We start from the raw sequence: 25,226 nt of genomic DNA, 5'->3' as shown, positions 1-25,226 counted from the left end.
ATACAGATTAAATCTACTTTAATATGACTACTGGTTCAGTTTGAAAAAGTATCCAAGAGAGGTATGTGGTTAAGAACATGGAAGGTAACAAAATCTGGATGTAAAATTCCTTGGCTGAGTCAGTGTGGTGCCAGCATGATTCCCCCTAAGACCCTTACTCAGAACTTCACTGCTGGTACTTTTAGCCCCTTGTTTTGCTTTCTCTTAGCTTCTCTTAGACACCGTTATCCAGGCTTCCTCCTTTGGTGAGGTTACCAGCTCATATTTGGTCTCCATGACTTGTCCTTTCACCGGGTGGAGATACAGTTTCCTTACCAGGACACTCAGCAGAACTGTAGCCACCATATAGGCAAACCTGAGGGAAGAGGCAGGACAAAAGAATAAAAACCTTGCTATGATGTAAATCTGCCAAAGGACAACTGCCAGCTTGGACAGATTGTCTCAGCAGTAACAGGAAGAGGCTGAAAGCACCTCCGCTCCTGTCTGCCAGAGAGACACACAAAGACCTCCCTCCCTGTGCTCACCTCAACTCCGGGCACTCCTGGCTTCCCGAAAAACCCAACAAGGAGAGGTTTTTCATGGCCAATTCCTCACTGAATCTCTCTGGGTCAAACCTATGAAAGACAAAATACACTGAGGCTTTCTGTGCGGGCACAGGATCCTTTCCCCAGACACATGTGCACAAACACATGAGTAAGAAACTGGCAACACAATACAGAATCTCACTAATTTGCTCTCTCTAAATCACACTGGGTAATTCCACACAGATACATGAAGGCAACTGTGCATCCACCCCATCTATGTTCCCAGCTGGTCAGCTGTGTTCCAGCTTGGTCAAAATGCTGATAAACTGAGTTAGTGTGACGCAGGGCTGGAACTAATATGCATTACCTCTCAGCAGTGGGTATTTAGCTTGAGTACACAGCTGACCTGATGCTGCTACCTGCCCTCTATTCCCCTCCAGGGCACACACAATCTGATTTGTCTCCCTCTCTCTCCCCCCGTGTCCCTTCCTCTCTCACCTCCAAATATATTTCCCTTTTCTCCTTGCCCTTCTCTTCAAGCAGCTGGTGTGTGTGTGTGTATGTACTGGGGGAGGGAAGCTGGTGACTCATTCAAGCGAGAAAAGTGGTTTCCAGCATTAGGATGGTGGAGGCTGTGAGAAACTATTATCCAGGGCTGGCATGAGTTAAAACAAGATTCCCATAATCAACTAACCACAGGGAGACTAATAAAATATCATCCAACTTAAATAGGAAAAAAAAACCAAAAAAAAACCCAAACAGGAAATTTGATGGGTGGAAGGCAGTTCTCTCACTTTCTGCTAAACCTTTCTGCTTATACTTCAAGCCTTTGGGCTCCCTGCCTAACCATCCAAGCTCTGCTTCTACCAAGGTGAAAGAGCATGTGGGTGCTGACCCTCAGTAAAAGCAGCATCAAATTTATATTCCCCCTGAACTGAAGTGTCATGTTACAGATGTTGTAATAGGAAAGAAAATGCAGCTGCCTAGCAAAAAAACAGGGAGGGGAAACAGCCACGCACAGTGGTTTTGTACAGTAGGTAGGTGAAAGGATCACAAAGAGCTGATATATCTCTGTCACAGAAATACACATCTACCTCAGGCTAAACCTCAACCTCCCTCTCCTTGGAATAAACACACTGTGTTCATAGCAGTCCTCACTGTCCCTCCCATGAGGCCTCAACAAACCCTTCCTTAAACACAGTGCGTGTCCTAGCCTAGTGGGCAATCCCTGCCAAGATGCTCGTAGATCAGTGCATCAATGCCTGACCCTTTTGTAAGAGCTACACTTGCAGGAGAGGACAAGTGCTGTTCTAAAGGCTCGATTCTTTCTCCTAAACCTCATCTGTCTGTTCTCTCTGTCTAGAGTAACTGACCCACATTTTTTTCCCAGCCCAAGTGAACTAAGTCAGTTACATGTTAATATTTGCCACATGGAGGCCCCAGGAAGCTACAGCAATTTTTTTCTTTAACCTCTGAAATACTGGCCTGGATCCAGTTTTGTTTTCACAGATAGAAGTAATGAGGTAGCATTTCCGTTCCCCCTGAAAAACCAAAACCTCAGACTCACGTTTCCTCCCTTGCATCATTGTTTCATGATGACAAGCAGTGATTCCAAAGCCATTCAAATCACTGTTTCTCTCTTACAGAAAACCTTAAAAAGAATTTACCAGCATTTGCCAGGGAAGCTGTGTGTGTGTGCACAAAAAAAGTTTTTATTAAACTCTAACACATACACACATGCACATGCAGACAGGAGCATGGGAGGATCATGACTTGAATTGCCCCAAAATCCTGCCCATGGAGACAAATAAAAACCTTCATAAATTGATTTTCTTACAGACTCCCTTTCATCTCCAAACTCTGCTTAAGGCAGGCCCTGCAGTCAAATGGGCTGTGCTGTAAGATCCAAAGAATATTAATTAAAAAAAGGAAAGGAATTAGTTGCAATAAAAATCTTGATTCTACATACTTGTATGGTGATGGCCAAGATGAACTATCCTGCAGCATCACACCAAGAGCATAAAGCACAAGTGTCTGCAAAGAAAATTAGGACATGTATGTCAGAGCAGAAAGAAATGCACAATTAAAGACACCTCTGGGCAGCCCTGCTGGATGATGATTATTCTGTAGACTACTCATTTATTAGGTGGTTTAAAAAGATAATACGCTATATTCATCTACAGATTTCCATAATCCATGCCCAGATGTTAGGATTTTAACTTCTAAGGCCCATGCTGCAACTGTTGGTGGTTAGAGAGGGTCTGATCCCATTCCTCTACTCTTGCTGGCATGTATGTATGGACTACTTTATTCTCCACAATGGAAGGTACCACTCTGTGTGGGAAATATGGGCGATATGATCGGGCCTGAAATCATGCTCTTTTATGCACAACTGAGCCCATAAGCCCCTTCAAAAGATGATTCATCCCTGATGGACCCAGAACCAGAAGAACATCTGCTCAGCAAGAGAACATGAATTCCCAGAGCTTCTCCCACAGAGGAACTGCAGGGCAAACTTTGAGCTAAATTGTACTTTCAGATGACAGAGCAGCTGCTCAGGTTCAACAGTGTCAGAAGAATTGGCCTTCCTGCCTCACCCCTCTGTGGGAAGAAGAGGAAACAGCAAAATCCCCTCTAGGAAAGGAGAGTGGCCTAGTGCTCCCAGTACTGCCCTACCTCTTTGGGGATAGTATGTTGGTCGACTCTGCCCTCCAGCTCCTGCAGCTGTGCAGCAATGGGAGTAAGCTTTGCTGTTCGCACGGTCTCACACAGGACTTGCCGACAGTATCTGCAGCCAGTAAGACTTGATTAGTTTAACCCTCCCAGAGAGAAGCTTGTCCACATCCTTGTGGCAGCAAGGAGAGCCGAGTCACCTGCTGCATTTAGGGTTGCAGTCTGCTCCTGAAGCTGTCTGAAGCCACACTGAGGCACTTCATTTTTTTCTGGCAATGAGTCCCAGCATCTTTGCAAGAAGCATTAAATCTCATTATCAGCTTTTAGGGAAGGTTATCAAAGTCCCTCTTCACCACACTTTTTTCAGATTTTAAACCAAACTAACTCTGCTAAAAAGCATAAACACACCAGCCCTTTTCTTGGGCTTCTCACTCATACAAGAAGCAGCAAGAAACACACATATTCTATACTCCTTTACTGAAACTCTAACACTAGTCCAAACACAAAATGCACCCAGTGGCACCAACAGATGCACGAAAAATAAAGGCACACTGTTGACCAGTCATCATCCTAGTTCTGTGGCTCTTTGAAAAGATTATTCCATGCTTTCTCTCTAAATATGCCTAACATGAATCCAACCATTAAAATGACTGATTGCCTCTACTTCTGGAAAACTAAGGCAGAAACCAAACAAACTTTGGCCTGGCAGCCAGGGTACTGATTCTGTGCTCTCCTCTGACAATGAACCTAAAGGGTTTCCCATAGACACCCTGAAAGGAGCAGCTTGGTCCCCATGTCTGGAGCCCTACAGCGGATTCTCTCTGTGCTGCAAGTCATCCTGCGGTTTGATCACTTCCAGAAAAAAGAAGGGAGTAGCTTTTGGATGTCTTCTCCTAGCCCAGTGTAGGCTGGGCATCAGGCTCAAGCACATGAGATGTCCCCACTACATGAGATAACCTTCCTCCGCAGTTCCTTCCATGGGACCCACCTGAGCTGCTCGATTTTCTCATGTGTAATTGGCCCCTTCCCCAGAACACGGTCCATCTCCTTGTAGAGATTCTGCTGAACATCTTCTGAGGTTGTCAGGAAATAGACTGCCCAGGTACACACTGGGGAAGAAATCAAGACAAGACTGGACCCAGAAAATCCAATCCTTTACAAACTGTAATCAGTTTTCTTACTTCCTGTATTTGCAACATCACTTTTTGACCCAGAAAAGGGTGACCTCTGTTCACAGCAGGCTGTATTAGTTCTGTATTCAGTGGCGGGAGTAGTGGCTGAACTCCTGTGCAGCAAGAGACCTTGCAAGCTAAAATTCTCTTTCCAATGCTATGAGGAGCTCAGGGAGCTGTTCAGGGGACTGAGCCATTCAGCCTCACAGCTTTGGGGAAGGCACCACACAGCCCAGCAAACCCTGGGAAAGCAGGGTTATTAGACCAACCATGCAAATGAAAGCCTGGTTTGTCCAAAGCAGCCTTTAAATTCCCTTATTTAGGCAGCTTCCCCAGCACATGTCAGGTGTGTGCTCCAGACAGCCAACATCTGGGGCTCCTGACAGGGAGCAACAAGAACAGTACAGCTCTCTGCAGCAGGTTGGCCAGCACTTGTCTCCCCTACATCTATTTTGTGAGGCAGTCAAGAGATATCTTCAATAGCAGAATGGAAAAGAAACCTTGCATAAGACATAAGTGTGTAAGATGCAGTTTCCCTAAAGCTACAAGGAAATGCTTCTACCACTCCAAACTGCCTATTCATGAGAACTATCTAGAATCCCTGAGGAGTCAAGCCCCTCAAAATGACAGTCTTCCTGGAGTACTTGGAGAGGGTATTCTCTGGAGAGAGTATTATCATAGTTGCCAGATTAACTTTCCACATTCTTTAACAGGCAGCTGCACCTGAGAGGTTTTCTTTGGAGTCCCAGCCCCACTGGCTGAGATACAGGGCTTGATAATCATCCCCCTATCATAAGAGGTTTTACACAGCTCCAGTTTGTATTTTTATTTGGTTTTTTTTTTCCATAATCTTTGCACAAATCCCAAAGTAGCTCCTTTGAAAGGAGCTTCCTTCCGTACATGGAACACACCTATCCTCCAGAAATTCAAAGCAGCCAGTCAGATTCTAGCACTCTGCTTTAATTTCCTTCCCTTGTGCCAGAACCTATTTTACAACATGATCTTTGTAGCTTACATCTTTTGGTGCTTTTTCATCAAATTTTGCATCAGTTGGCTGGGGTTAGAGTGCAAGAAAAAAGCAATGGGAAGAAATTCTAAGGTTCACTAAAAGACTGGGGAAGGTTGTCAAACACAGCTTAGTTTCAGCTCACCAGCTATGAGGCTGTGTCGAGAGTCTGATGTAAAAATTAGCTGCTTCTATATATCTGCAGCTCAGAATGACTGAATATATTTTTTTATTAGCCTAGAATAAGTCTTATGCCATCACACACAGTTTTAGACAGCTGAGTGCAAGGATGAAAAGTTACCTACAATCTGTACTTACAGTTAGCAGTGATTATGCATCCTGCCAAGGAGAAAATCATTGTATCTTCCAGAATCTAGGAAATAAAATCTACTTCAGAGAATGAAGTTCATAAGACTGAAGAGATAAAAAAAAGAAGTGGCACATTCTCCACTCAAGCACATGAAATCCCTTTAGTGCAGAGAGCAGGAAATACATCTAGAAGACACAGACTGAACTCTCTATAGAACTTCCACTGGAATGGCACATGAGACATGCTTAATATTAACATACTTCTGGTTTATAAAAATAGCAATGAAGCAGTGGCAAAGAAAGCTACCAAAGTCTAATGCAATTAAACATTGTAGGAGTGGAAAAAAGAATGAGAAATGCTGCTTTAGTAAGGAATCTGACCTAAGATGCAAAAACTCAAATTAATCAAAGGCTACAATGTAATGAGCTGCCCATCTAGCAAAACTCCATGACTGTGTAATGACACAACAGCTGCACAGACCTGCTGGTCACTCAGGCTCCCCTGCAGCAAGGTGTCTATAAAGATGTGCCTGTTGAATGATCTGCCTCGACGCTCCTTTGTAACTTTCCTTAAGGTAGATTCCATCTCCATCAGAGCTTTGGAAGCAAAAAGAAATGTTTATTTTAAAACCTGGTCATCCTGAGTGCTGCAGAGAAGCAAATCCATCTCCCCAAGCAGATTTTCAGACCAGCTGTCCCTGCTGGGCTCACTTACAGAAGCAGCCTCTGTTACATGTTACTGTCAATTTGGAAGGCGGTGTCTCCAATTTAGTTGAAAATGTAGGAACCAAATAAGACAGGTTGCCTATAAAAAGCCACCCTTACAGGTATGACTGAGACCTGTACTCTGTGAGCTGAAATCACATAAGGGAAAGTGAAGTAACAGTTAGTGTTGAACCATCAGAGAACGTGTTTAACCAGCCCCCATAAAAAATGTTTAAGCCAGATAACACTAATTGCATGGCCTGTAGAGTTATAACTACTGACTGAAGCATTACCACACCTCCAGCCACTGATGGTGTCCCTTTTGCTAGGGGTTCTACAAGCACGGTGCAAGAGGATGGCTCTGTGCTAAAGAGTCTGCACAGAGAGAGAGAGGAAGGTAGGGAAAACGTGGGAGGGTTTTGGCACAGAGTCCACACACCTGAAGATATTTGGGTGCATAACTCCTGGTGGCTGTTGTGGGAACCGGGGGGGGGGGGGGGGCGGCGGGGGCGGTTAGGGACCTAGATGTCATTGGCTGTCTGTTTTAAATGACCTACTCAAGACTATCCAGGAAACATGGAGCAGAAGTTGGATCTGAAACTCAATTTACCAAGGCCCAGTTCAGCCCCTTCATCTTAGAACTACCCTTCGTGCCTCCTTTCCATATAGGAAAGGCAGCAACACTTAAAACACCAAGCCTCACTGTCTGGAGTTTGTGAAATTGTAATGCATCATCCTACTACAACTCAGGAACAGTCCTGAACAAGTGCCCATGGGAGAAGCCCATTTTAACAGGGCAGTAGTTGTCATCAGGTTCTGAAACTCACAGAACCAGCAACATAAAAGAAGGAAACACTGGGTTTGGAGGATTTACAAGCAAATCCTTAGTTCTAGATACAAGATACCTTTCTTTAACATCTTAGCAATCAATACTGAAAGGGTTTAACTATTAACAACAAAAAAAGACAGGGCAACCACAAAATAAAATAACTTACTATGAAACATATGAGAAATAAAAGCACTGCCATAACACATGAAAATCATGTTACCTTGTAATAGCACATCAGAGACTATTGCATGGAAGGCATCCATCAAAGCAGCACTTCTCTACTTGTGACTTCTAGCCTGTGAGTGACTGTCTGGCAGCACATTCACTAAATGGTGCATCATAAGAATGACCATACAGGCCAAACCAAGTGGCTTCATCTGTCTCCACCTAGCACAGTTGCCTGCCTCCAAGAGAGGTCAAAAGTGGATGCTAGGGAACAGAACAGGAAGGGAGTAAGCATACCCTGATACCTCCCAAGATCCTCTATCAGTTTCCAGACTGGACAGACCCTAGAACTAGACCTGGAACTAGAGTTCTAGCCCTACAAACTTCTTGTGCAATGTCAGGCTTGTCACTCAACTCCAAAACAATGATCTTATGCAAGAATAAGAAGGACACATCTGGTAGCTTATGGCACGATGACCAACTCTGCAGAAAAGCCAAGACAGCTGGGCACATTAAGTGCTTCCACATGCTAGCTAACTTAAGTATTAATCAGTGGGAGGAAGACTGTGATTTTGGGAGGAACCTACCATCTTCATAGAGCTTCTTCCTAGTCATGTTTTTGTCAAGGGACCCATCCAAAAAACCTTTCCCAATCTCCGACCAGATCTGAAAGAAGGACAGAGAGAAGAGCACCATCACTCACCATAGGCTGAGACTGCTGTGATTATTCTATTCTTCCCTATTCAGGAAAAGGAAAACACCAAATAAAATGAAGACTTGCTGTGAATACGGAACTGGTCTCCTCTTTAGGACACCATGCCCCATTCCAGATATTACGTCTATGACAGCTGAAATTGAGCTGAAATGAAACAACTGTAATTAAAACTGTAGGGGAAAAGGCATGGGAATCTTGAATGGGAGATGGAACTGTTTCTTTCCCACCCTACCACCAACAGATTTAACATCCCCAGATGTGGACACAGCTTGGGACCTCCTCAGATTTTCCTTTCTCCACAATGTCACAGAGCCTTCAGAAGATCTTTGAAAAGGAGAAGTTCCACTGGCATTCCCGGTAGAGTTTAACTGACTTAGGTACCAAACACCTCTCAAGTGTCATTGGATCAAGGTTCCCGATCCCCACAGATGCTTTAGAAACACCTTAGACTAATGACAGCAGGATCAGCAGTAGGATCTTTCTGATAGTTTCAGCCTGGGACAATTGAGGCAGAGCCCTCAAGCTCTTAAGCTTGTTAGCTTAATGTTAAAGTCTCAGCAGTAGCCTGTACTAAACTGTACACAGGCACAAGCTGTTTGCTGTTGGTGTGGAAAAATATAATAGGAGATCTTCTGGCTCTTCATAACACTTACTGCATCATGGTGCCTGCGGAATCGGATGACTTCCCGGTCATCTTCAAAGCTGCTGCCCATAGCTGTCTGCGTGACAGACTTCATGGCAAAGCCCAGCATGTGCTGGCAGAGTGGCACGTGTTGTGCCTCAGGGAGGGAGAGCCATTTGGCTAGCAACTCTTCTGACAGCTTGAGAGGGAAGGAACCATTAGTTGGCAGTAATATCAGCAGCCTATTTACCAAACACACCCTGAGACATTCCCACCCAGTTCCTAAGGCAGACCACACTTTCATGGCTATGGCATGAAGCTACACTCTTTCCAGGGTTTCCTTCCATTGTTAACTTAAACAGTAACATTTTAGTCTCCAATCTTCTGCCTCTTCCCAAGGTTTTCCCCCAACAAGGCAGCCCTGTCCTCCTCTCTTGTTCCCTCTGTCACAAAAGAAACCTTAAAACCTTTAATACTAGTAGCTCCAGACTAGGAAAACAGATCTATTCTGGCTACTGGACTGAATCAACAGAACAGTTCTTCACCTGTTTGTGGTCCCAATAGCTGGTTCCTTGCTCCTCCCTTCTGTTCTGGGAAATAAATCTAGAATCCAGACGCTCCAGTACCTTTAACTGCATCTGGTATCTTGGCATAAAAAGTGCCCAAGCTCAGCCCTTCCCTCTAAAACACTGGAGCTAAGAGAAACCAAATATTCACACTGTGCTTGAATGGGCAGAGGCTGTTTGCTGTCTCAGATGCTTATAGTTCCAGCACTAATTTGAATGCAGCTCCTTTATCCTAGTGATCATGCTCACTAAACTTTCCCCAGTGAGCCACGCAGGGCATCTCTGCAGTAACAAAGGCAGTTACGCACCTTCTGGATGAGAGCAAAGTTACTTTGCAAGGACTTGGTCACACCATTTTCATACAGCTTTCTCCTCATGTGGCTCTCTCCTGTATCCCCATTCAGGCTGGACTGGTACCTCAAGAGAGACTTCAGCATTGTCTCAAAGGGATCCACTGAAAGCAAATAAAGGAACCACCATTCGAAAGTCAGGCAGTCACACCACACAGGGATGATGAAAACAGCAATCTCTTTCATCCAGCACTGCTACTTCTGGGCAGTGAGCAAGGCATGGCTCCTTCCCCCAGGAACAGTATCTTTGGGGCATGTGCTGGGTTTGGCTGGAATAGAGTTAGTTTTCTTCATAGTAGCTAGTATGGGGATAGCTTTGGATTTGTGCTGGAAACAGCATTGATAATGCTGAGATGTTTCCGTTGCTGCTGAGCAGTGCTTACACAGCGCCAAGGCCTTTTCGGCTCCTCACCCCACCCCACCAGCGAGGAGGCTGGGAGTGCACAAGAAACTGGGAGGGGAGCCAGCTGGGACAGCTGACCCCAACTGACCACAGGGATATTCCAGACTGTATGGCATCATGCTCAGTAAATAAAGCTGGGGGAAGAAGAAGGAAGGGGGGGACGTTCGGAGTTATGGCATTTGTCTTCCCAAGTAACCGTTATGCATGATGGAGCCCTGCTTTCCTGGAGATGGCTGAACACCTGCCTGCCGGTGGGAAGTAGCAAATGAATTCCTTGCTTTGCTTTGCTTGTGTGCGCAGCTTTTGCTTTACCTATTAAACTGTCTTTATCTGAACACACGAGTTTTCTCACTTCTACTTTTCTGATTCTCTCCCCCATCCCACCGGGGTGGGAACAGGCAAGTGGCTGTGTGGTGTTTAGTTGCTGACTGGGGTTAAACCACAACAGGGTCTCAAGCTTCTCTTGCTCAGTATGGGCTGCGACCTCATAAGGTCTCTTCTCTGTGGCAGGATACCATCCTGTGATCAGTTCCCCCTGCAGAGGTTGCCAGCTGGCTCTACCAAGTAACTCTTTAGTAATAGTGCCTTGGAAGCTTGTTTGCAGCTTGCCAGTCCCCAGCTGGTTGTGCCATTGACTTGGTGACAACAGTGAGTGTGGCATGCTCCTTCCCCTTCTCCTCCAGCCCCATCTGCAGCCCCTCTAGCACATTCCTCCTTGACATTTGGTGTGCCCTCCTGCCCTGACCATAGCTATAGACTCAAGACATAGCAGCTCGCATGAGAGACTTGGCCAGAGGTTGCTCCCTGCACTCCTTACCTTGCTTCACAGCCCCAGCAAACCTCATTTGACACCCTACTGCTCCTGCATGATTTCTCTTGCATGCACTGAGTTCCCTGCTGATGAGCTCTTCCCAAATTAACACCTACCTCTCTCAGTCAGGGCTGCCTCCAGCAGAGAAGCTCTTACAGTACCCCACTAAGCTACAGAATTCTTTCTACTCTTAATCGTCTTACTTTCCATCTTCCTTCCACAGACACTTGCGAGAGTGTACAAACTAGACAAAACCACATATCCTCCATCTTCCATATCCATGGCTCACTTCAGTTAGATCTTTAACTCTGAATTTCACCACCAGGGGCCTCTACTTAATAAATTTCCTGAAGTATACTAGGTGTCACTGCAGAACTGTGCAATAAAGTATGGCATATGCTTTTTCCTCTCTGTAAACTTTTCTGTGGATCTTGCAGAACTGGCAGAATCTTTAAGGAACTATTTGGAAGCAGCAATCAGGAGTTTTTCAAGAGGCATATTTTCACTGTTTATCACAGTCTGTTATTTCTCCCAGATGGAGAGTGAAACCTCTGAGGCATCAGAAAACATCAAGGCTGGGTTAGACACATATGACTCTACCAACTGTGGGTGTATCTAGCATTCCCAGCAGAGATCAGGGCCTCATTATGCTACTGGACAAACATACAAGAGACAATTCCCACCTGCAGAGGACTTACTACCTAATGACACAAAAGCAGCTAATGAGGCCAGAGGCATGAATATGGTAAACTTTCCTAAATGCTTTTCTCTCACATCATTTCCCTTCCAAGGTTTTTAAGCTCTGCATCTCATCCTCTTTCCCACTTTGAAAGACAAGGAGTATGTGCATGTGTCTTTTGGCACAGCAGATGGTACCTGCAGCTCTCCACATGGAGCAGGCTGTTACGTGACTCTAGCTGCTGCTGACAATTCCTCCTCCAAGGTACTTTGCCATGGAGTGGCTGCTGCTATTCATGCCACGATTCCCTGCTGACTGGCCCTGGCAGAGCTAGGCACAGTACTGGGGTAGCCAGAAAGACACATGGCTGGTGGTAAAGCCCACAAAGCAAATCTGGCAAGTAGAGGCATTTGGAGAGGCCAGAGGATGCTTAGCACCATCACCTGCAGAAACTGCAAAGTTCTCCTGGTGCACATGAAAGAAAACTGCTGGATCGGCCACAGGCTCCATTTTTTTCTCCTCTGTCCCCAGTGCAAACAGGCAGTCCCATGCGACTGATACACTCACTGTTGCGAACTGAGGACTGCAGAGCCCAGGCTGCCCTTTCCTGAGGGCTGGCACTGCCTCACAGTATTTGGGAAACGACTGTTTCTCCACAGCTGCGGAAGGCTAGTGACTCCACAAGGCACAAACCGTGTCTTGGAGACAGAGCTCTGTCCTGCCAGCACTTCCATGGACTTCTTCCTTTGTCATTGTCTTGAAAACGTCTCTAGGGTTACACTTTCAGTCCTCTTAGTGAAGCATATTAAAATTTCAACTGTTCCTTCCACTTACAAGGAAATCTTCTCCCTCATCCCAAGAACCTCAGTGCTGTCCTGGACACCACTGTAAGTAAATATGGAGAAAAGATCTAACTCTGAAGAGCCAAGACAGATGCCTAGCAGAACTGAACATCAGAGATGGAAAGGACCTCTGAAGCTGCACAGTACAAATGCACACAGAACAGCAATGAAGCTGCCCTGCTCAAACAGGCCAGGACCCATAACTCCATCTCCAGCATTCAGCATGCTTCACGTTCATTGTCCCAACCCAAAAGGCAACATTGACTCATGGGAGTTTTCCAAGTGGGTCTCTGAACCCACTGCTCCTGGCAGTCCTGAACTAGTCCACTCTCTTCACATCCACACCCTTCGCACTGGGCCTGGACTGCTTCCCCAGAGCTCTCATGGGAATCACCAGTATCAGCAGCAAAGTTTGACTTCCTTTGAATTCTCCTTGCAAATTAATCTTAACCAAGCTGTAAGAGGCCATGAAAATGTACCAACTTCAAACATTGCTTTAAGCATGAGGAAGAAGTCTCCTGGCATTGGGAACCTGTTAATAACTACGAATGCAATTAGTCCAACTTCAAGGCTCTCATGAGAGATGCACTATCAGCACCTCCCTCTCTTTTTCTCTCCAAGAAGTTTGGCCACACCTGTGACACACACGAGACGAAAGGAACCTTTCTATGCTGCTCAGAGCCAAACCCTACACCTCAAACTTGGAAACCAACAAGCATGCATCTAAGAAGAGCAGCTCTGGCCTCAGGTACCCCAGCAGACTGAGGAGAAGTCACATGGCAAGGGTTTTCAGGCGGGGCTGGAGAGTCAGCAGTTGGATATAACCCAGTCCACAGTGGGCTGTTTTCTGCCTCACAGTGCTGTGTGCACATAAGAGATACAGACAAGACCAGGTCTCCAACAAAACTGCAAGCTGCCCAGAGCCAGTTCGTGGCTGAGAGCTACCACAACATCTATTCTCACTCACCAGGAAATGGTACAGGAACTGCTTTGCTACAGCCACTCAGATACTACATGTTGTTTATAGCTCAAAGCTCCAGGAAAAAGAATCAGTAAGATTCCTCACCTCTAATAAAGTTTGAGCACTTCTGACAAGCATCAGTGCTAAAAGAAAAGCACTGATACAACTAATATTGCTGCTTTTTCAGGTCTGAGTTCAGTACAGATCACGAGAACCCTCCTTCTTAGGCCTGCTGCTGCTACCTTTTTGAGGATATAAGCTCTTCCTTCTGCTGGGCTGAACACACTTTCCCTGGCTCCTCCTGCACAACAGGCTCCCTACTCCTCTGAGAGCACCGGCAGCCTTTCTTTGCGCTTGCTTTATTCAAAACCATGCCTGAGTACAGAGGTCAGAGCCATACGCAGGATTCCAGGTCTGGCTCATGTTCATCTGGTGAAATAGTCTAGATGCTTTCCTCTCTCTAGAGAAAAGACATGACCCACTGTACCCTTTTCTTTTTTTCCATAGCCCTGCGATCCTGCAGGCAATTAATGCAGCCTGCTCTTGCTCCTCCCCTTCCTGCTTCTGCTGCCCCAGCCCTCAGGGGTACCCATCTCCCTCTGCTTCCCTGTGTTGACAAGGGGTCCCAGCATGATGCCATCAGGGCAGGCTGCTAACATTAGTGGGAGTATTTCAGCTCCCCAAGCCAGCATTTCACATTCCCAACACAATCCAGCCTTGCTCTCTCTTTCACTTCTCATATCCCATTACCTCCAGTCTCAGTGATGACCCAAGCAGTGTCCAAGCAAATTCTGAACCGAAACCCTGACAGAAACACAGTCCTATCACTTTCCTTATCCAGAAGTCCAATTATCAAAGAAGTATGACGTGCATTTCCTATTTATCCTCATCCTTAAAAAAATATGTTTAGCCCTTGGCATAGCAGGACGCCAGACTAGTCTGTAGCTGCCTGGGTCACTTCATTTCCTACATTTAAGTGGAGGCACTGTATTTGTTTTTCTTCAGTATTTGGGTACTCCCAAATTCAGTACGTTTCTGAGAACTTGCCTGCTCAGGGGCCTGTCACCACTTCTCTGAGTTTTGAGAAACTGCCCGCCTGCTCAATTTTCCCCAAACACACTTGAGCACATTCAGATCTTTCAGGGTGGGTTTCCACCTTCTGGAGTGTCATTGCTATCCACTGTGTCTTGCTGATCTTTGTTAACTCCCACTCCTTCCACAGATTGTCACCATTTTTTTTTGAGCCTGTCATGAAACTGTGCAAGAAGCTTACCCATCATGACCCCAGCATAAAGTGATGCTGAGATATCTGCCTGTGCCTACAGATAGCCTACAGGATCAGGTCAGAGGTGTGCAACCAGCACCTCATTCAACCTTATAAGATGAAAACTGGAAAAACTAAGAGGTTAAACCCAAACACCAACTGAGTTAACTTATTGTCTGTGATCACCTTGGGAAGCAGAACACCCACGTAAGAGGCTTACGGCATAAAATAAATACCCTTCAAGGACTAAGACGGTCAATTCAGCTACCAGCACCACTGACCGCTTCCAAGACTGGAAGATCATTAAAGGTTTTCAGCACAAAATTCTACACACCAAAGAAAAACGAAAGTTAAAGAACTTCTCAAATAATATAAAAACCTCCACACTGAACCACATAAGGGAGCTATGACAAACTAGCACAGCTGTTTTCCAACTTAATTTAGCAAAGTTCCTCCTCTTAAGTCATATTTCAAGCTGCTTTTAAGATGTGTGCCAAGTGGCTACAGGATCTTCACCTTGCTGTTTCAAGTGACTAATGAGCATGACCCTTTCCATAAACATTTGCCTGTCGGGAGATGGTAAAAGACAAGTACACCAATTTCTAGATGGCCACTGGGCAGCAGCAAGTCTTGGTCACTGATACTCAAGTCCAATAAGCAGGACCAAAGACATACCTGAACCACGATGTCAGCTGCAAACTAAGTCTCATTTTCCTTCTACTTAGAATGAAACTCCAGCTTCCTTTGACATAGGATGCCCAGCAAGGCCAGAAGGAACAAATGGACTCAGACAAAGCAAAGAACACTTACGCAACCGGTTGGGGTTAATATGTTGTTTCAGGAGATCAATGGAGCCGAGGCTGACAACAAGACGCCTTCCAAACCAGAAAGAGACCAGTGGGCCATATTTCTCATGAAGGTTCACCAGGAACTCATGCAAACTGCTGCTGGAAATTATATCTGGCAGGTTGCCATCCCTGAGGAACACAAAGAGGATATCTGGTCATGAACAGCATCCTCCGCCAATGCTGAACTTGATCGATGTGGAGATGGAAACCACTTACTTTTCATCAGTTGGAGCCAGCCCAGGGATACCTGATGCTTGCCTAGATGCCTAGGGTAAAAGAAAATGCATCAGCCTCCTTGAACTTAAGATTTTATACAAGCCCCACAGTTTTCAAGCAGGAGAGCTAGATTTTCGACATCAGTGCTGCTGCACTACTTACAACCATTAAAAAAAAGCTGGATAAGCCACATCTTCAGGCCTCAAACCTGCTAAGGCTTATGAAGCTGATCAACTGTTAAGCGTGTGCCTGGTCCCACTGGCGAAACGCGGATTATTCATCTGGTTAGATGAAAGATCCCTGGGTAAAGATTTAAAGGGTCAGGTCTGCAACGCAGATCTCGCGCCCAGATCTTGCCCTGGGGATCTGCAAGGCGAGCGGATAAAGCCCTTCTAAGAGGGATTCACCGGAGCACGTCGAACACGAGGCGTGCCGAGGCGTGCGGGCAGGGCTGCCCCGCTGGCTCGGCAGGCACGGACGGACGGACGGACGGGGACACCCTGCAACAAGCGCTCCCGCAAGCGTCAGCCACGTCGCCGGCAGGACCCGGGCCCCGGGGCACCGGCGTGGGACGGCGCCGGGGCGGGCCCGAACCCCCGCCCAAGCCCAGGGGCCGCGGGAAGGGGCCGGGGCCGCCCGGGGCGCGGTGGCGGCTCGGCTCCGCAGCCGCTCGCTCCCTGACCGCCTGCCACCGGGGGCCGGGCCGGGCCGGGCCGGGCCGTCCCGCTCTCCCCGCCGCCGGCAGCATTACCGGGTAGAGGTAGAGCACGGCTCCCACCAGGATGAGCAGGAAAGTGACGGCAAAGATGGCGAAGTCCAGCATGGCCGGGCCGGGGCGGCGGGAGCGGCGGCGGCGGCGGCGGCGGCGGCGGCTCGGCCCCACCCCGCGGCCCCCCGGCGGGGCAGGAAGGGGCGGGCCGGGCCGGGCCGGGCCGGGGCGGGCCGGGCCGCGCGCACCGCCCGCGGGCACGGCCCGGGGCGGCATGGGGGGGCCGCGGCGCCTGCTGCTGGTCTCCAACTCCACCCTGCACGGAGGGGGGTACCTGGGCCACTGCCAGCAGCACATCAAGAGCTTCCTCGGGGAGTAAGCGCTGCGCAGGGGCTGCGGGAGCCCGCCCGGCCCCGGGCCGCCCCCGCGGCTCTAAGCGCTCTCTCCCCTCTCTTCTCCCAGGAAGGTGAAGCGGGTGCTCTTCGTTCCCTACGCCCTGCACGACCGAGACGCCTACGCCCGCACCGCGAGGGAGAAGTTTGAGAGCTTGGGTAAGGCCGGCCCGCCCCGGGCGCCGAGCGCCGCGGCCGGGCGGCGGCTGCGGAAGCGTCGCCTTTGCCGTGGGGCAGCCGTGCCGCAGGGGCTGGCCTCGCCGGGCAGCGCCCGGCCTGGCCGGGCAGCGCCCGGGCCGGCGCTGGCAAACCGCGGCTCTGAGGGGGCGTGAGGCGGCGAGCGACTCTGCGACGGTCTGCTTTCCGGGGGTCCGAGCGGGGGGAGTGCCCGGGGAGCGGCGGAGAGGGGCTTCCTGGCTCTGCTGCACGCCGTTGAGTTGCGGCCAGCAACGGCAGCGGGAGCAGCGGGCAGCTGTTCGCCAACTTCTACCTCAAGTAGGTGCTTTAGAGGCCTCCAGAAGAAATCTTGTTACGACGCTTCTAACCACTTCAGGGAGGAAGTTTTTATTCCCGAATACTAAGGGGCATCTTTTTATTCTCCTTAGTCACGCAGGGGAACGTTTCTTCCCGTACGTCTTAAACCTCTGCTCGAGCCGTGCGACTACTGGTGTTAAGTGAGGACCGTTACTATAATGCGCTTCAACCAGCCAGATATTTCCATGATGAACAGCAACCGAGCTTTACTTGGAGCAAAGATCTTCCCAGAGCAGCCTACAGCAACACCTCCGCCTAATATCTATTACTGTTCAGGATAACTTTGGACCTGTTACTGTAGTAATAATCAGTACTTACTTCCCTGGGCAGCACACTTTGCTCCTTGTGTTGCAGAAGGACTGCTGATATCAAATGTCCATGTTCTTCTGGCTGTCGCACTTCCTGTACTCAGTGAACCCCAGCAAGGCAAATCTGTCAAAGCCAGACATTTTAACCATTACCCAAAAAAACCCCCTCGGATCAGATATTTGTACTAGTAATGCTAGCCCAATAATGGCACATCCTGTTCAGACTCAGCCAAGCTGAAGACTGACAGCTTTTTCCCATCTCTTACTTTCCAGTTAGCCGGTAATGCTCAGCGGGACTTTGTGCCTCAGCGTGCACCTGCCGAGTGAAATGCTCTGCTCTTAGACACTGAGCACGTATATCCATAAAGCAAACGTTTGCTTTGGTACAGCTGGATGCAGAAACCCTGCACTAACATAGGACATACTCTGTTTTGTGTTGTAGAGTTCTCTGAAGCTTCCCTGGTTGTCTGGTGAAACATTTCTCTCGGGGGTGGGGGTGGGGGGGAGGGCAGGGGGTGATGGAACATACCACATTCTTCTTCCAAACTGAAGTGGCAAAGGTAAATACTTTTTCATTTAAGGTTATGGGCTGGACAGCATTCATGAATCTTGTGATCCAGTGGAAGCTGTAAGGAAATCTGAAGCAATATTTATTGGTAAGTTTTACTTCTTGCTTCCTGATGAGGGTTTATACAGGGCACTGGATTAGTCCTGCTCAGAGCTGGCACTGTAGAGAACAATGAAAAAGTTGGGCCTAGCAATTATTAGAAACTACAGAAAACAGTACTTTAATTTGGAACAGTAAGACCCTAAATTTTCTGGTGGGGAGGGAAGTAGGAGAGATTTATTAACAGAACTTTGTCTCCAGTAAGTTTCAAATTATTCATTTGAACAGTACTTCAGTGTTAAAAACATGATCATCACAGCTGTATCATCACTTCATCAAGTCTAAGAAGATTCAGGGCTACTGTGCTCAAATTGAGCGTAGTCCTAATACCATGCTGCTGGGTATTAGAACAGCATCTGCTGTCAAACAGCCAGCGTCAGTGTTACAAGGACTTGGGGGATGAGCCTGTGGCCTGCCCAAATGACCATTCTTCTGAAGCTTCTGGTTTTACTGCTGCTCAAAGCAGGATACTACCCTGAGTAGAGCACAGAAATCATTGAGCCTGCCAAGTCTGTAAAGGCTTCAATTAAAACTGGTGGTGAAAGCACATTAAATAAGCTGGACTCTCTTTCTACAGGAGGTGGGAACACATTCCGTCTCCTGAAAGCTCTCTATGACAACAGCCTCATACAGGAGATCAGGAAAAGAGTTCTTGAGGTACAAACTACGTGACTCGGGCCAACTCTGAATAGCAGGATCTCATGCATAAGCTGTGGTTAGACAAATCCAAGTTGATTCTCCATCTTTGTTTCTGATATAATTCAAATATTGAGCCATGCAACTTGGTGAACTGAAATCTGTGGCCAAATAAGGCTGTCATTAGCCATTGAAGCCTGAAAAGACCAAGGTCAGCAATCTGTCATTCTAGGACAGCGTCCCAGATGTGGGACTGCAAGACCTTGGGATGTACAGTGCTGCATAGTACCTTAGAAGTAAGCCCCTGAACTTAAAATACCAATGAAGAGCAGTGCAAGACTTAATATATGTCCAGAAATGCTGTTTTTCAGCTTGGGATGTCCACTCTGTATCTTGTTAATAGATATAGATGTGTTCAAGTTGCAGGTTGTCCGCTAATAAACCGACAACAGAACTGGATCCATACATGCCTTTTAGACAATGTCTTGTTGACATTGAAAATGGTGTAATTACCTTGGGTACCTCCTTGACCTGGAATTAAGAGGTTTGGGTGCCATTGAGCCCTTCTGGTCAGCAGCCCTATTCTGGCTGGTGAATCTCATAAGGCACAGCAAAGATAGGCCATCTATGGAGGAGAACAGAAGCAAGGTGTTCCCCTAGCAATGTGGAACTGCAGACGACTTCAAGGAGATTTATGCAAGCACAGTATATTTGAAAAGGTCAGCTACCAAGAAGAAAGGTTAGCTAGGGTGTCTTAATATACAGAAATTCAGTGCCTGTTGTGGGCAGAAAAGCCAGAAAATGTTTGAGTCCCAGTGAAGTCTAGATAACTATTTGGTTATATTAGCACCAGTTCTCCCAAGATAGCTTATTTTTACAAATTGTTCAGCATTATCCATATACTTGCATGTTTGTGTGGAATCCTTCTATCTACAGCACAGTACATAGTCCTATGTACATAGTAGTAATACCTAAACTAGTGCTAAACTGGCTGGTCACGGTACTGGTAAGCTGATGCTGTGGCAACATTGTACTCAGCTTCAGATGGTCTACTCTCTTCAGAAGCTAGTTAAAAGCTAGTTCAGATATTTCCTGTAATTGCAATGTAGGTAAGTCTCTCCTCTCTTAATAGCAAAGTCCAATATATGCACTGACAACCTTGTAAGTTCTCTCTTGTGATGGGGTTGCAGAGTTCTGAGTACAGGACATTCAACAGCTCGTTCTCTGACAACTATGACATACACAAATTACTGGCCACCTCAAAACCTGAATTCTTGTTCTGCTTTTCACCTGTACAGTTAGCAGTGAGATGAGTTAGAAGAACAAAGTCTAATCTGACTGCAGTCTCTGAGATTGATAGAAGATGCTATAAAATGCAGTTCCTAGTTGTGATACTGTATACTAATCATTGCTTTTGTCTTTCAGGATGGGATTCCTTATGTGGGGTCCAGCGCAGGAACTAATGTTGCTACCATCAGCATCAATACTACCAATGACATGCCAATTGTTTATCCACCTTCCCTGCAGGCCCTAGGTTTAGTTCCTTTTAATATTAACCCCCACTACTTGGACCCAGATGTTAAAAGCACTCACATGGGTGTAAGTAAAGCATGTCAGAGCTAACACAGTAATCGGGGTGTGGAGGTGTAACGATAGCGTGCATTTGTGAGGCCTTACAAAGCTATAAAATGTCTAACAGCTGCTCCCTAGAGCAATTGGAAATGCCAGTGAAGCAGTAACATTTTACTCCCTCCTAAAGCTTTTCTTTGAGTGGGAAGAGGAGTTGGCAACAGTATTACTGAGGTGGAATGAAGTGTTTCTCACAAACAGAAGCTTTGCAATGTCTGAAATACTGTTGCTTCATACCTGGCATGGAATTGAGGGTGGGGCGTGAAGATAAACTTGAAATGTTAAGATGCAATGTGCTGTGTTTCTGGAAAGTCCTGCCATAGTCTGTCTTGCCTGCTGCTTGAGAAGACCTAACTTAAACATACATTAAGAGGCTTAAATATCTAAAGGTCTGAAGGAACCATCAGAAGAGGGAGATCTTGGGATTGTATGCAATCTTATGTAAGAAAATACCTAGGCACTCGTGTCCTTGCAGAGAGCACACCCTGTAATGTCCAATACTGAGCAAGCACATGTCCTGGTATAGCTGAAAGAAAAACACTTTTAACTATCCGGCACAAAGACTGACAACTCCACTGCATGGAGGAGCTGATTCTTGAATAGCCTGTTGGGAGCCAGTTCCTCAGGGAACAGTTTCTGTGGTGCATCTTTTTAACAGCCCAAATCCTTTCCTCCTTGTAGTGAAAATTTCTTCATGGTTAGAGGAAATATTAAGAATTAGGGAACGATGAAGAGATGGAGGATCAGTGTGTGCTTCTAGAATTTAGATTAAGTTGTAGGTACTCATTTAATCAGCTTGTCACTAGAGAATCAAGCAGTCTTCCCTATAAGTAACTTTTGCTATTTCTCTGAGAGGAAGCTGGAAGCTCTGTGCCATACCAAGTCCCTGCTGTATTCCTGTGTTTCCTTACCAACAAATCCTTCTGGTTTGATTTCTTTAATTACTGTTGCTCAGTTCAGCAGCAAACCCTCAGGAAACATGGCAGAGCTGTTCACAGAAGGAAATTCTTCAGTGTAATACCTACTTTAGGACAAACAAGCAGATATTTAATCAGCAGAAATCCATAGTTCACTACCCTCTTTCATGAAGGCGGCATCTCAGGCATTTGCTTCCACCACCTTCCTCAGTGCTCTTGTTCTGAGGGTGAGCACATAGAGATAGCCTTAAAAAAAAAAAAAAAAGAAAAAAAAGACGACCTAGATGAATTGAGTGGAAGTAAGTTTTAAGGCTTTTCAGGGTTGGGATTGTGTGAGTTCTGTTTTATCAACCTGCAGCAATTGCTGCTAGTGATGAAGGGTAAAATATGTATCCGTTAAAGTCAACTGCCACTCTATTCTGCTTGAAGGAAAGTGCCTGCTTTGTTTAATGTTATGAAATAGCTCAGTGTAATGCTACATGGATAGCTCCAAGTCCTCTCTTACTGCCTGGGCAGCTAAATCTACACTTATTATTGCAGGAGACAAGAGAGGAAAGAATTCGCCAATATCATGAAGAACCAAACACGCCTCCAGTTCTGGTGAGTAGTAGTTCCCAGTCAGGAAGCTCATGGCTGTAGCATGGGAAACATTTTAAATGCATTCTTGCTGGCTTTCAGTGTGCATTCCCCTGTGTCCTGGTTTCAGCTGGCATAGAATTAATTTTCTTCTTACTAGCTGGTACACTGTGTTTTGGATTTAGTGTGAGAATAAGGTTGATAACACACTGATGGTTTAGTTGTTGCTAAGTAGCGCTTATCCTAAGTTAAGGATTTTTCAGTTCCCCATGTTCTGCCAGCAAGCAGGTGTACAAGAAGCTGGGAGGGACCGTAGCTAGGACAGCTGTCCCAAACTAGCCACAGGGATATTCCATACCATAGAATATCATGCTCAGTATATAAACTGTGGGAGTTGGCTGGGAGGGGTGGATCACTGCTCAGGCATCGGTCAGCAGGTGGCAGGCAACTGCATTGTGCATCACTTGTCTTTTCTTGGTTTTTTAAAAATGTTATTTTATTATATTCCTTTTTATTGCAATTATTTTTCTTATATTTTATTAGTAGTAGTAGTATTACATTTTATTTTACTTTAGTTATTAAACTGTTCTTATCTCAACCCACGAGTTTTACTTTTTTTCCGATTCTCCTCCCCATCCCCACTGGGGTGGAAGAAGGAGTGAGCAAGTAGCTGGGTGGTGCCTAGTTGCTGGCTGGGCTTAAACCTCAACACCCTGCCTGACAAGCATTACAGAACAGTGGCATGTAAGGCTAGTTATATTCTTTCTAAGGGCTTCAAAGTTGGATTTTGCTCACTTGCAGAAAATGGGTTAGAACACATGAAATGCATTCTGCCTATTAGATGCTTGGAGTCCTGTTGCCAAACACTGTATTTTAGGCAGCTCTGATCTTTCCAGTCACTGGCCACCAGTCATATGTTATATGTTGGGGGTGGTGTGCATGCAGATGGTAAGATATCTCCCCTTAAACTTTTTGCAGATATTCTTAACTTCACATGTTGTTTTACTCTCTGGGTTTCTGAATTTGCTCATTCAGTAGTATGTTCATAATTACAGTATGTCTCTCTGGGGAAGTGGGACCTCTGGGTTTCCTGTCCCTGTGCTTGAGCTTGGAGTATAAAGTTTGTGCTTTAACAAACCCAGCTGGCTGTTACTTGGCCCAGACTGGATTGAAGAATGGTGGTAGCAGAATTAAGTGTGGAAAAAACACTTTCCTTTTCTCCTTAATAGTTTCTCCCTTAAAACTGAAAAATAAAATAAACAAGAAAACTAGCTTCTAAAACAAGGTAACTCACCTAATTTTGTCTTGGTATCTTTGTTAGAAATAGGTGAGCAATAATGTATTGTCTGTAGTCGTGGTGAGCTGCACTAAGACTGGCCTGCTTGTGATAAGCATTCTAACCTTTCAAATAGCTTGAAAATAACATTAAATGTTTCCACCTACATTAGGGCTTGCGGGAAGGTACGATGCTGCTAGTGGAAGGAGACAAAGCCACCTTGCAAGGAGTGACAGGAGCACGTCTGTTTTTGAGGTAAATGCTTTATTTGAATTGATATCCTCCTTCAGACAGAAAGGGAGAGAGACTTCTATTAGACTCCTGGCACGTGTTAACCTGGCCCCCAACATCTGAAGTTACTTAATCCCTTGCTTCCATTTCTCTTTGGGGAAAACATGAGTATTGCTTTATGCTCCAAAGGAGCAGGCAGTATTACAGCACTCTAAAGGATGTCTAACTTACCCCGTAAGTGCTATGGTATTACATCCATTGATGCTTATGTTTCCGAACTATAGTTACTGTTCACGGAAAGAGCCCCAATAGTCAGCCCTGTTATTGAAGGCCAGGGGAATACCAGTTTAGCCCTAATGCGTTCAACCCTAGAACAAGGGAACTCATGTCTTCAGTATATGAACTTTACTAAGAAATCTAATATGGATGTCCTGTGATGCAGGCAAGGGAGTCAAAACTCTGCTTGTTATGAATAAGGATGCCTTGTTCTAACCCTAGTAACAGACAGAAGCACAGTAGTCCTAGGTCCTGTTAAAGCTCACGGCATGGTTTGTCTTGTTTATAGGGATAAGAAACCAACTGAACATGAGCCTGGAACAGATTTCAGTTTCCTCCTGACTGACAATAATCTCCAGAATCTGTAGCCTTGCATACTCTGCAGCAAAAGTTACTACATGAGAAGACAATGAGGAGAAAGGAAAGAGATGCTTCTAGCCCCGGGTGTGCGTGTGTGTGTGTGTGAAGAACTTATGCTTTATAAATAAAGATAAACATGCACTGGTGGGTTCTTTTCCCAACCCTAATTCACATCTCAGACATCTCTCCTTCCCAGCAAAAAGACAATTTTTGCTCAAGTATTGCAATAATCATAGCTACTCTTAGTCTGAAAAGGTCTGTACATTCATGTATCCACTTTGATTCCTTCCCCACCAAAAATAAGTTACTGTAACACAATTAAGACAGGACACTGAGGCAGCTGTTTCTGCTGCCTAGCTGCACCTGCTAAATGAAAGAATTGTTTAGTGTACTTCCACACTATTAGTTTAATTTTTGCGCTATTAATAAAGTGAGAATTTATGCATTCAATTACTTTTATTTGCTTCAGACTCATGTCAAATTTATACAATGCTAATTATGTACAAAAGTGTGCATGTTAAAAATTCTCAGGTTACAAACTTGCAAATCCTAGAAAAGTGCAAAATTTTAAAACATCTTCTACCATGCTGTACAGAAAAAAAAAATCCATCATTAGCCAATATACACACTCTTAAAACATACTGATCAAAACAAAGTAAGACATACAGTATACTCTTAAAGCACCCAGAAGGGAAGAAGATATTGCACAGAAGACTAACAGCAAGTTCATTACAGTGCCTGAAGGCTCATTTTTGAAAGTAGGTATTTCCAACACTCCTTAGACCTAACATTTAACTCTTTTAAGAAAAGGCATTTTTTGGCATTTAGAAATCCATTTGTAATCACATAATTGCACAATCTGTAAGAATTATCAGAAAATATGGTTAACTGTTGCTGTAAGGCCTTTGTTACCACTCCCTCATTAGCTTCAGTAAAAATGCATCAAGCAAACTGAGTAGCATCACAGCTTCCATCAAAACACTGACCAAAGGGAGGTAAGTCTTAAAAGCAGCATTTCTCTGATCTTATATTAAGCTGCTCCTGCATAGTGAATG

General features: G+C 45.8%; 2 protein-coding genes across 3 annotated transcripts; one reads left to right on the top strand and one right to left on the bottom strand.

Moving 5' to 3' along the window:
* Nucleotide 1: 1 nt before the first annotated feature.
* CYP20A1 (cytochrome P450 family 20 subfamily A member 1) lies at nucleotides 2-16,545 on the bottom strand. Of its 2 annotated transcripts, XM_069781633.1 has the most exons (14): nucleotides 16,412-16,543; nucleotides 15,823-15,960; nucleotides 15,661-15,710; nucleotides 15,407-15,573; nucleotides 9,595-9,740; nucleotides 8,752-8,919; nucleotides 7,971-8,049; nucleotides 6,166-6,281; nucleotides 5,694-5,748; nucleotides 4,186-4,306; nucleotides 3,201-3,312; nucleotides 2,494-2,558; nucleotides 525-614; nucleotides 2-355 (listed from the first exon to the last, which is right to left on the bottom strand). In XM_069781633.1, exons 2-14 carry the CDS (start codon nucleotides 15,826-15,828, stop codon nucleotides 205-207), a joined length of 1,326 nt encoding a protein of 441 aa, XP_069637734.1. In that variant the 5' UTR covers nucleotides 15,829-15,960; nucleotides 16,412-16,543; the 3' UTR covers nucleotides 2-204. The 2 variants fall into 2 exon arrangements, with proteins under 2 accessions (XP_069637734.1, XP_069637733.1); XM_069781632.1 differs by lacking the exon at nucleotides 15,823-15,960 and having other exon boundaries at nucleotides 16,412-16,545.
* On the top strand, nucleotides 16,467-24,621 carry LOC104320667 (alpha-aspartyl dipeptidase). The gene is made up of 8 exons (XM_069781634.1): nucleotides 16,467-16,744; nucleotides 16,832-16,920; nucleotides 18,185-18,259; nucleotides 18,848-18,927; nucleotides 20,332-20,505; nucleotides 21,993-22,052; nucleotides 23,477-23,559; nucleotides 24,101-24,621. Exons 1-8 carry the CDS (start codon nucleotides 16,467-16,469, stop codon nucleotides 24,177-24,179), a joined length of 918 nt encoding a protein of 305 aa, XP_069637735.1. The 3' UTR covers nucleotides 24,180-24,621.
* Nucleotides 24,622-25,226: the final 605 nt, after the last annotated feature.

This window comes from Haliaeetus albicilla, chromosome 4 (assembly GCF_947461875.1).
Source record: "Haliaeetus albicilla chromosome 4, bHalAlb1.1, whole genome shotgun sequence".
Taxonomy (NCBI): domain Eukaryota; kingdom Metazoa; phylum Chordata; class Aves; order Accipitriformes; family Accipitridae; genus Haliaeetus; species Haliaeetus albicilla.
Note: the sequence above shows the minus strand (reverse complement) of the source record. Positions and strands in the feature narration are given on the sequence as shown.